The 11,706-nt window shown below is 40.1% G+C and overlaps 1 protein-coding gene across 3 annotated transcripts in view; it reads right to left on the bottom strand.

The window, feature by feature from the left end:
• Positions 1-1,091: 1,091 nt before the first annotated feature.
• grin2bb (glutamate receptor, ionotropic, N-methyl D-aspartate 2B, genome duplicate b) overlaps positions 1,092-11,706 on the bottom strand; it is a 112,883-nt gene continuing 102,268 nt past the window's right edge. For all 3 annotated transcript variants that reach the window (XM_053229977.1, XM_053229976.1, XM_026932273.3), the window contains one exon: positions 1,092-9,820. In XM_053229977.1, coding sequence (XP_053085952.1) covers positions 7,352-9,820 — 2,469 coding nt within the window. In that variant the 3' untranslated portion in view covers positions 1,092-7,351. The remainder of the gene's footprint in view (positions 9,821-11,706) is intronic.

The following is an 11,706-nucleotide window of genomic DNA, read 5'->3' as shown; positions in this document are numbered from 1 at the left end:
AGATCCCTACACCCTGTATGGCTTTCATTCTATTTCTCACTAAAATTGCTTTTTGATCATGTTTACAGTATTTACTCATTGCTTAATCATAAATAATGCACTATTAATCATCAGCTGAAACTTAAACAAGTTAATTACATGATCTCCTGTCATGTGACATCCCATAATATTTATTTTTGTAGGTTCACCGTATTGCTGTAATGTAGATATATCCAGGTGTGTGTGTGTGTGTGTGTGTGTATAAGAGTGTATGAGTATTATATACTACGTGTCCTCATTAAAACTTAAGCTCTAAAATGCTGCGCTCTGTCTCTACGGCAACGCTCTTCCCTCTCTGCTCTATCCTCTCTCTCCTCTCTGCAGGCACGATCTTCAGCATCTGACTCTGCTCCCATTAAGAGCTCCTTCACTTTATTGTCCCTCCATCCTTCTTTCTATCTTTCCAACGCTCTAACTCCATAGTCTCCTCTCTTCCTCTCCTTTCTTTCCCCTTAATCTCTGCCCAAGTCATCTCTTCTTCCTCTTTGCCTCTCCATCCTTCTCGTCATTCTCCTTCTCTGTCTTATCTCTGATGAGTGTGGGTGTTGAGCTCATGCTGCACTTGCCATTTCTGCATTGTGCGTTGATTCATTGTAGCATCCAATCCACCAGGATGTGAACACACCAGATCTCTCTCTCTCCATCTCTCCTCCAGGTCTCTCTTTCAAAAGAGCCAGTTGCTAGGTAACAGTTAATTGTCAAGAAATAGTTACATGTGTTGCTGCGTATTCCAGGATTGGCTGTTTGTGTATTTGTGTGTGTGTGTGTGTGTGTGCGCGTGTGTATATGTGAGGGAGAGAGAGGAGAGAGTGAATACCTTCATGGGATGATGAACCTGCTACTATATTTTTAAGCCCAAACGACAATGATAACTGTAGGCACCGCTGAATATTTTATAGACACTCATATCGGCTGTGACGTCTCGTTTCCTGTCTCTAGGCGCTGCATAATTTCAGCCAAGCAAAATGTTTAAACCTGGTAGAAAAAAGGAAAAAGAATGTTTTGTCTTTTTTTCTCTCAAGTCAACACTTGACATTGATGTCCTGCTAGCTTGTGGTGGTGCTGCAACATTTCCATGGAAACCACAGAAGATGTCAATCATATGCTTTCCCTACATCCACAGCATACTATTCACTATTGGTTTTTCTCACACTCTACCCCATAAGTTGCATACTAGTTAGTACAGTAGTATGGTATTGGCTTTTCTTCACTCCTTGTGGATTGTATGACACCTTAGGTTACAAACTATTCAGAATAGTAGAATAGTAATTCTCTGAGATAATGGTAATCTATAGCTACAGTGGGCACAGGCTCACCTAAATTGGACAGTTGAAGATTGGAAAAACCTTGCCTTATCTTTTTCTAATCTTCAATTGTCCAGTTTCACTGAGCCTGTGCCCACTGTAACCTCAGATTCCTGTTCTTGGCTGAAATGTGGTTTTCTACTGTCGTCGCCTGTTCTGTACTGTAAAGGGTGTTTAGTTGAGTTACCGTACCCTTTCTGTCAGCTAGAACCAGTCTGGCCATTCTCCTCTGATGTCTCTCATCAACAAGGTGTTTCCACCCATAGAACTGTTGTGTGTGAAAATCTCAGAAGATCAGCAGTTTCTGAAATACTCAGAAGACTCCATCTGGCACCAACAACCATGGTTTTTTCCCCCATTCTGATGTTTGATGTGTATATTAACTGAAGCTCTTGACCTATACCTGCATGATTTTATGCATTTCACTGCTACCACATGATTGGCCAATTGGATAATATGAATGAGCCAGTGTACAGGTGTTCCAAATAAAGTGGACAGTGAGTGTACTTTATTTAGGTTTAATATGCCACCGCATGTTGCATACTATTAAGTATGGTAGTACATCATTGGTTTTCCCTACTCTGCCTTAGGTTGCACACTATTTAGTATGGAAATATGGCATTGGTTTTCCACACACTACCTACTTTTTCTATGGTTAATATGGCACTATACATAGATTGCATATTATTATGTTAGTATGGTATTGGTTTTCCATACTCTGCCTTAGTTTGCATATAATTTAATACAGAAGAATTAAATTCCATACTCTGCTTTTCCTATGTTTAGTTAACCACTGTAAGATGCATACTCATTAGTACAGTAGTAGGGTATTGGTTTTCACATTGGTTTTCTCCGCTCTACCTCCCATAAATTTTGTGTGGCACACTAGGTTGCATACTATTTAGAATGGTAGTATTGGTTTTACACACAATACCTACCTCTTCTATGTTTACTATGCCACCATACTGTATGTTGCATAATATTACGTATGGTAGTACAACATTGGTTTTCTCCATTAGGTTGCATACTATTTAGTATGGTAGTACTGTATTGGTTTTCCACACTCTATGATACCTGAGATTGCATACCCTTTAGTATGGTAGTATAGTTCTATTTTTCCCCACATTACCATTACTGTGTTTAGTATACTACCTTAGGATTTATACTATAAAGTATGGTAGTACAGTATTGTACCCCACCATAAGTTGCATACTATTTAGTACAGTAGTTCCCCATTGGCAGTTCATGCATAGTATTTAGTATAGCACTATGGCAATGTTTTTCCCCATCCTACCTTAGGTTCTGTACTACTTAGTATGGCAGTATGGCATAGGTTTCCCCATAATAAGCTGCATACTACTTTGTATGGTATTGCTCTTTCCCCATGTTACCTTTCCTGTATTGAGTACATTAGTTTATTTTGCATACTATTTAATATGGTAGTATGGTATTGGCCAAGTCCACTAGTGTACAGAAAGAATTTGATTCAGTTGTTGAGCTCTCATGCCTACTCTATCTAGCCCATGTTTAGTATACTATCTAAGGTTGCCTACTATTTATTATGGTAGTACAGCAATATGTTCCTCTGTACTTCCACTATGTTTGGGCTGCATAATATTTAGTATGTTAGTATGGAGTTGGTTTTCTGTGTCTCATATGGTTTTATACTGTATGTTACTATAATATTGGCAATACTGTCTAACTATATGAGGTATATAGCAACTGTACAGAGTCTTTAACTATATTCAAAGGTAAATAAATTAGGTATTTGGAAAACCACACAGTAGTGCAGTGTTTATAAAAAAAAGAAGACATATCCGGTATGCCCCAAACTGCATACTAATACTTGAACAATACCAATAAATATTATTTATTGGGGTCATATGCAGTTTAGGATACAGCTGAAAAGGAAAAAGTTGAAAACAAGAAACAAAACGTGGGATTTCTCCCTTTTATTTATTGTCAACACTGTTTTGTACAAAGAGACAGAAGAATATATCTTAGCACTTATATTTCACACATACTGTGTCTGTATTCTCAATAGCTTAAGTATTGTGAAATTTCCCGTTAAATTATTATTGTAATCTTAAACACAGGTAATCTCTCTCTATACAAAAATGGATTAAGAGAAACCATTTGGTCATATTTACACAATCTGTACATTTGTAATTTGTCAGTAACATTTAAAATAAGTGTCGAAAAACCAAGGAAAAAAGAGAATTAGAAATATCAATTTATATGAAAGACAACAAAGGCGTACGTTTTATCCTTTCAATATCAGGTCTACCGTTGGTCACATGATCTTGGTATACTTCTATGGTGGTTATAAAACCTTCCTAACAAAAGTGTATGCCAAATTACCCCATCTGAGTATCTGTATCTCCATATATTAAAAATTATGGAAAAGGGGACGTATTTATTTACAGCAGAACTTCAACGCATGTGCAGTCCGTCTCACACATACCCACACACAGAGGTAATCAAGCATGAATTCAGGCACATGTATTCTACAAATACCTGTGACATACAGTAGCAGAAGAGGGATTTGGGGAGCAAATGGAAAACAGGGACTGATAAGCCTACGCTCGATAACAATGTTGCACACTCTTTGTGCAACTGCCAACTCCCAAGAATCCTATACATGAGTGAAAATTATAACAGAGTGCAAAAATGAAATGTAGGCTACTATCTTTCACTCTCTAATGTGTACACTCCTGCCATTGTCTCTCGTGATCTCCACCTACATGCAGCGAACAACTCTGCTATCACAGAGCCTCCAGTGAATTGGTGCGAGTCCAAACTATAGGCTACGTTACAGGAAGAACTGCAGCTGTTTCTTAGGAAGAGCAAAGGCGAACTCTGTTCCTTGCCAGCTCAAATTCGCACAAAAATAAAGAATTTTAACCGGCATTCCATAGGACTAATAACCCCATAGCTTATGAGTTAGCCTGTGTGACTTCCTTTCTGATAGACGCTCTCTCTTCCACTCTCACCCACACACAGATTTTCTCTCTCCTGTGCTACCAAATCCATCCCACATAAAACATCAAGAGTGACAGAAGAAGTGGCCACACTGCATAATTGTACACCGAACCTGCAAAATATCTGTCATTTTTAGGAACACACTTGACTGAAGGAAAACTGTACCTTCAATAAGAAAAAAGACCACGCTTAAAATAAAAACACATTTTGCCAAGGGTCAAACATGCAAATATCTTTTTTTTTTTTTTTGCAATGATAGGTTAAGATTTCAATCGCTTACAGTGAAAAAAATTAGCCCTATGAACACAAGAATGAAAATAAACTTGTTCTCAAGTTAGAACCCTGCACACTGTAACATAAATTGTTCAGGCTGAGGACATGACAATGCTTTCTGTCAAACATCCATATATATATATATATATGTCCATTCTCATTAGCATATTCGCCCATCATGCCAGACCATACAGTTATCAGTCTGAACTCTGTGTGGCACTAACTGGTACAAGTTAAGCAAAAGAAAGACACATTTCTTTACACGAAAAAGAAAAACACTAAACATGGTCTTTGAATTATACATAATCTAAAAGCTGGAATGCAAAATAGAAAGAAAGATGCATGCATGTATCTCATAATGTACTCACGGTTTCACAAACTCTCACACACTTAGCAAAAAAATGAATAAGTGTGGCAATAAAAGTGGTGTTTTCTTAAAGACCACAAAATAGATATTTACACAGCAATTATTAATATAAACATTGTGCTTGAATTGGAGATCTGTTTGGCTGAGAGTATTTTTTATAAAATGTGAATAAAGAAAATGTATATTTCACACACAAAACAAACTCATATAGAGCTATATAGGTATATGGGAAAAGAATAGGGTTTTAGGGACCACCAGCAAAGTTTATATGTTCATTGGTGGGATTAAAAAAGTAAATATGGCACAGACTAGTGATTATACCACTAAATGACCAAATTTACTGATTAATCTATTTAAATAATTGGCTAGTTAGAAAGTTGACTAAGTGTAATTTTTGTCCAATCCATGTAATACTAGCCAAAAATACCTCAATTCTGCATGTAAGAAGTAATCCTGACTAGTTATAGACTATTGCTGGTTGTCCAAGAGTGGTTGGATTAATATACATAAATGATTAAGTCTATAACATTTAATTTGATTAGTAAGCTTCACTGCAACATATTTGACTTGGAATTAAAAACAAAAAAAAAAAACAGAAGGGTGTTCTTGACAGAACAGCACTTATTTAACTGTTATATAAGCAAGAAAGATTATTCTGCCTCCCAGAGCTAGTCAGGGTGCCGTCTGTGAAAACACGTAGTGATAGTAAAGAAATAAGTAACATTTGTACTTATCATATTATAATTTTGATGTTCTCTGCAGTCATCATTTTTGGCCAGGTTGAATTGTGCAAATATTCTAATTTCATTTCATATCTAATTAAGTAAAACGCATTTCTAAACTTACATCTTTGCTGTATTCTCACTGTACACTATGGAAAAAAAGGATATTTACACTTATAAAATACAAGCAGATGCCATGGCAAAGCTCTTTCGTAATATCCTGTAACACCCATCTCATTCTTACCTAAGGGTGCACAAAAAGAAAGGGAAAAAAATTAATTCAAAACCAAGTGTGGAAAAATAATTAATTGATTTGATGGTTGTTTGTCCAGTATTTGAACTAACATCCTGCAACTCAATTCAAATATATAAGACATCCCAGGTATTTCTCCTGTCTGATTTTTAAGTCTAATAAATGCACTAAATAAATGAAAGTTGTTATCTATAGAACAGGTTTCACGCAGAGCTGTGCAAATTCAGTTCAAAACTAATTTTGTAAAACAATAATTCTGAATTCAAATCCGTGCTACACAATCATACAATTTATGATTGTGTTGTGTCTCTGCACGTAATTGGACATTGCAATTCCATATCAGGCGTCTTTATCACAAATAACGATCTAGAATCATGGATACTCATCCAATGACCAATCTGTGTGCAGTGACCAGAAAGATGCCATAACAACATGACCTGTATAATTAGAATTCTGGGACTCCTGCTAAGGCACATAATGTGCTGTGTACTAAACCAACGCTCTACTGACATGAATGCAACATTATAAAAATTGTAAAGCCATAAAAAGAGATCATAATAATTGTCCTTCAGCACAATATCTGGAGTACAACTTAAGTACTTTGCAAATCATGCCTTTTACATATAATTTTACAGCACTCAATAAATGAAATAAACATGAATAATTAATAGTAAATAAAGCTGAAAGGAAAACAAGTTTGTCTACATTTTTTTCCAGCTTGGCATTGTCCCTGGCGGTCCTGGAGTTCCAGATCAGGGCAAAATGGCATGATGATGTAAGACAATGCAAGCTCAGTTGACAAATACGATCAAATGACAGCCCATGATGAAATAAGAATTCTCTGAAAAGTAGTATGCTAACAAAGAATTGTAAGCAGAGTACAAAGATATTACAGCATATAACATACAGAAATCAATCCCAAACTGAACATCATAAACATTATAATCATATCTAATAATATTAGTGTTAACATCATCAATACAATTATTGTAAGGTTTACCCTGTTGTTTCTAGACAATAACTGATTTCTCTTCACGATCGTACCAGGTCTCTGTACCTAAGCTGGATCGGACATTGTGTTTTGGTATAAGGAGCAGAAAAATAGAAGGGATAATAAAAAGAAGAGAGGATAAAATAGCGGGATATACTGAGGTTGTCACTATCTGGTCTGAGCTTTTGTCTTGTGAGCAGGTCCCTTCTCTCTATTTACAGTGATCCAACAGTGCTACGTCCACCTGTATCAAGCATTGATGAGTTCCTCTTGCTTGCTTTCTTGGTTTTGAAAGTGAAATTACAAAGTAGACACGATCTGTTGGTCATTACCTTAGTCTGCTGCCTCCTTGCTTTTGAAATACATGTCTCTCTTTATGTTTCTCTCTTTCTGCCTCTTTCTCTCACTTGCACATAAACATCAGACATCAGATTCAATGCTGGAGAGCTTCTCGTATACGTGTCCATTACTTGAGCCATTGAAAGGTCTCTGTCCTTGCCCCATCCCTAACCCGTCCCTTGCTGACAGCAGCTTGTTGTTGCCTGCTGCCCCTCCATGGTGGTTGCTGAGGGGCCCACCCAGGCACAGCTCCTTGGGAAAACGGGGTCCCACGTTGGACAAAACCCCGGCAGAGGCAGAGGCTGGCAAATAAGAAGTCACCCCCATGGAGCCGCGGAAGTCTGCCCGGTTGTTGTTGTTGAGGAGCTGTTGCTGCTGTTGCGTCTGTTGCTGCTGTGGCTGTGCCTGCTGCTTTTTGATGTAGTACGATTTGGCGCCATGTAATAGGCACTGGTCATCGCCGAAGGTTGGGATGAATGGGTTCTGGTTCACCTTATCTGGGTAGAGAGATTTAGACAAGGAGTAAGTCCCAACCCCTCGGGTACCTCCCATACCTCCTCCCATCATGCCTCTATCCCTGTCCCTCATGTCTCTTTCGCCTACCGAGCGACGGTGCAACCCACCCTCACCCCCACGGAACAAGTTAAACGATGAGCCACCTCCCTTCCCCCGGTCCCCACCACTAAAAAACGTAGTCTCCCGCTCCCCTCCCATATACCGCTCAAACATCTGGGCATATGGGCTTGCACCTTCCATGTAGCGATCTTTGTCTTTCAGGCTCACACTCCGGGGCTGAGGAAGCATAGATGCTCCTCCAAACCCTCCAGAGCCTCCCATCCTACCCGCCCCTTCTTTTTGCAGGTCTACAAATGTGTCATAGGAATGCTGCCTACGCAACACCCTGCCCCCTGGGCCAAACTTGCGCCTCTGCACCTGGGTTTGGGCCCCTCCACCTCCACCACCTCCCTTCCCACCTTCCAAGGGGAACTTGCCCCCTATCTGATCCAGGAGGAGGTGGTTGTCCTCACTGATGTCATACAAGTTGCCTGGCTTCTTGCATGAATCGCATCGCTTGCATGTGGCTGAGCTTGGCCGGCTGGAGGCTTGTCCACTACCCCCACCTCCTCCACTTGATCCCCCTACACCCCCTCCTCCCCCATGCATGCAAACGGGCTTGTTGCCTCCACTATGGCAGTTACGGCATTCCCAATCCCCTCCGGCCAAACCCCCCACCCCTCCAATGTTCTTTTCCCAGCATGCATGGCCCTGCTGCCCAGGAGATCCTCCCACTCCACCCTTACACTCTGTCTTCTTGGATTTACCTTTCAAGAAATCGTCCACAGGAACCAAACTAGTGCACGCTCCCCCGCCACCACCACTGCTGACTATGCCGCCACATCCGCCCCCACCCAGACCCCCTCCGCCACCCATTCCGGGAGCATCACTCAAATCCAAGTGCTCCCATTGGGATGCCCCTTCCTTGGATCGGAACTGGTCAATGTAGAAGTCCCTCAGATTATCTTTGTCACGGAACATGTATGAGGAGTTGCCCCCTCTCAGGCTCTTGCGTTCCACAGGTGGGGTAGCTGAACGGTGCCCTTGTGTAACAGGATGATGGTGGTGGTGGTGGTGGTGGATGGTGTGGTGGGTGCGCCTCCGGAAGCCCAGCTCAATTTCATCCTGCTCCCGGCGTGACTTGGCAGATGCTGGCCTTTTTTTCAGGCTGTCCCTGTACTGCTTGCGTCGTTTAGCGTTGCCCTCGAGATTTCCATACGTCACGGTGTGAGTGGAAATATCTGACACATCAGAACGGATATTTCCGTCATCCCCTCCCGAGCCCGCCCCTCCTCCCCCACAGTACCTGTCATGTCCCGCGATAAACCCTGAACTGGACGCCCCACCCTTGAAGGAAAACTTCCCATATAGATCAGGCAGGCCAGACTTGAAGCTCGATTGGGTGGGGTGGCCTGCAATCAGGTCAAACTTTTCCCTGTTCCTGTGAGTCAGCGACTGGCGGGGCTGGGTGGTGAAAATAGGCGCTACCCCTCCCCCTAAACTGTCACAATCGTACATCCCTCCCTCCAATGAGCTGGCACTGCCTAAGCTACGAGGTCGGTTAGGCAAGGGACCCGACATACCCAGAGCCAGTCCGGATCCCGTGCCCCCATGGTGGTGCAGGTAATGATCCTGGTACAGGTTACTGTCCTTCAGGTGCATGTTCCCAAAAGTCCTCTCCACATCACTCACATAGTCGCTGAACATATTATCTTCTGGCAGATATGGGGGTGGGGGCTTGCAGTCACTGTGGCCTGCCAGACTGCGTCGATGCTCACTGATGTCATAGACAGCCGACTCACGGTGGCCATAATCCAGGGCACTGTGGGGGGATCCATTGACCCCAGGCACAGAGGTCATGTTTTTTGCTGTTCGCAGCAAGCGAAGGATGTTAGAATGGGTGTTGTTCATGTTCATGTTCATGGTGGCTGATGGAGAGTTGAGGCCTGATTTGTTCTCCTCGATCTGAACACCATGGATGCAGCTGTAGATGCCCTGGTGGAGAAATGAAAGAAAAGTAAGAGTAAAAAACAGGGGGTAGAGGAAACTAAAACATAAAAATAAGAATTACTATGCTGCATTTATGATAAATTGTAAAGTACAATATTAAATTTGAATCAGTGCCCTTGCTACATAGATTGAAGTATACAACATAGTGGACCTCATAAGAATCAATACTGAAGGAGCGAGTAGTAAATGATAGGTTCATTAAAGCTCCATACATCAAACCCCAAGCCTGCACCGTCAAATGAAGGAGGGGTTAGAGTCAAAAACAGGTTGAAAGAGATAAAGTAGATGGTGAAAGTGTGACTGATGGTGTTTTTACAGTGAGATTGGTTTTCACTGACAATCAATAGTGCCAATCAATGTGATTAAAAATTCAGCTGACATAATTGCATCTTTTCAGATCTTCTCCTTAGTATTAGAGACACGTCAAAAAAATTAATTACACAACATTATCTCAACCTCTTCGGCTTAATTAAGATGTGTAAATGTATTGGTTTTAATGCACTTTTTTAAAATTAAAAATACTCTATCAAAAGATAGAATAAGAATTTCTATTTTTGCATACTGCATGTCAATCCTTTTTTTCAAATCTTTAGTGCTTATCAAAACAGGAACCCCTTAAATATATATAGTATATATTTATATACAGAATATATTTAAAAATAATTGTCGAATTAAAAAAAAAAAAAATATATATATATATATATATATATATGTACATATATATATATATATATATATATATATATATATATACACATCATAAACACTTTCTTGTCTGCCCCTTCTTTTCTGTCTCACCATATATATATATATATATATATATATATATATATATATATATATATATATATATATATATAGCCATTGTTTCTGTGCACTTCCTTTGTGTCAGTCATATCTCCACTATGCCCTGTCGCTTTTGGCCATTCTTGTCAGCTCAGCTCTTTTCTCTCATTAATCTTCTGACCCCTTCATCTGATTGGTCTGCTACTGACATACTCTCATGTCTCTGATATCATGTTTCTCTTTCTTTTTTCCCCCTAAAGGTGTCTACCTCTTCTTTTATTTTATCACCTGTTACTCCCCCCCCACACACACGCATTGTCTCAGGTTTTCTTCACCTTTGCTTTTCTTATCCTAAAGCTACTCTTACAGTGTCTTCCATCCCTGTTCTGCTCCTGTATTCTTAATATTTGAACATTTGATTATATACTTCCACCTCAAGAAATACTTTAGCACTCATAAGAAAGGTTGTCATATAATATATTATAAGTGCTACCTTTGCATGGATATAATCCTTACTGTTATGGAGACTGCTTTTTGAAATTTTGGGGACATCTATCCTTTTAAAAATACATGAGCATTTAAGACTAACCAGGTTTTTCAGAGATGCTTTGCCAGGTCTCTTGCAGGACTTTATAGAGGTCTGTGGAGCTGGTTGGTAACCTTTCTCTGGCCTTTTGATCTAATGCCTTCCAGAGCAGCGCTGTTTGGTTAAGGATGGCTGAATGGACAGGGTTGAATGGGTAGCACTTCTACTTGTATGGATCTTCAGATGGTACCAATTCCTGTTGCTAAACTCATTTGGTGTTGATTAACTGGTCATTTAGACTCTACACACTTGAAAAAGGTTCAGTCTAGACAGGGTTTTTTTTTTATCCCTCTGGGGGAGCCCCTTAAGACTGTATGTAGAACCGTACAACAGAGGGTTTTCTGAGTTGGTTCCAAGTAGATTCCATTTAGAAACGACTCTTGGATAGTTTGTCAAAACAGCTACTGTACACTCTTAGAAATGGAGTTTCTTTAAATAGGTAGCAAGTCCTTTTTGTATGGCTCTTCAGATGATACCATAATTGCTGTTGCTAAACTCA

The sequence above is a fragment of the Pangasianodon hypophthalmus genome, chromosome 26 (genome assembly GCF_027358585.1).
Source record: "Pangasianodon hypophthalmus isolate fPanHyp1 chromosome 26, fPanHyp1.pri, whole genome shotgun sequence".
Taxonomy (NCBI): domain Eukaryota; kingdom Metazoa; phylum Chordata; class Actinopteri; order Siluriformes; family Pangasiidae; genus Pangasianodon; species Pangasianodon hypophthalmus.
Note: the sequence above shows the minus strand (reverse complement) of the source record. Positions and strands in the feature narration are given on the sequence as shown.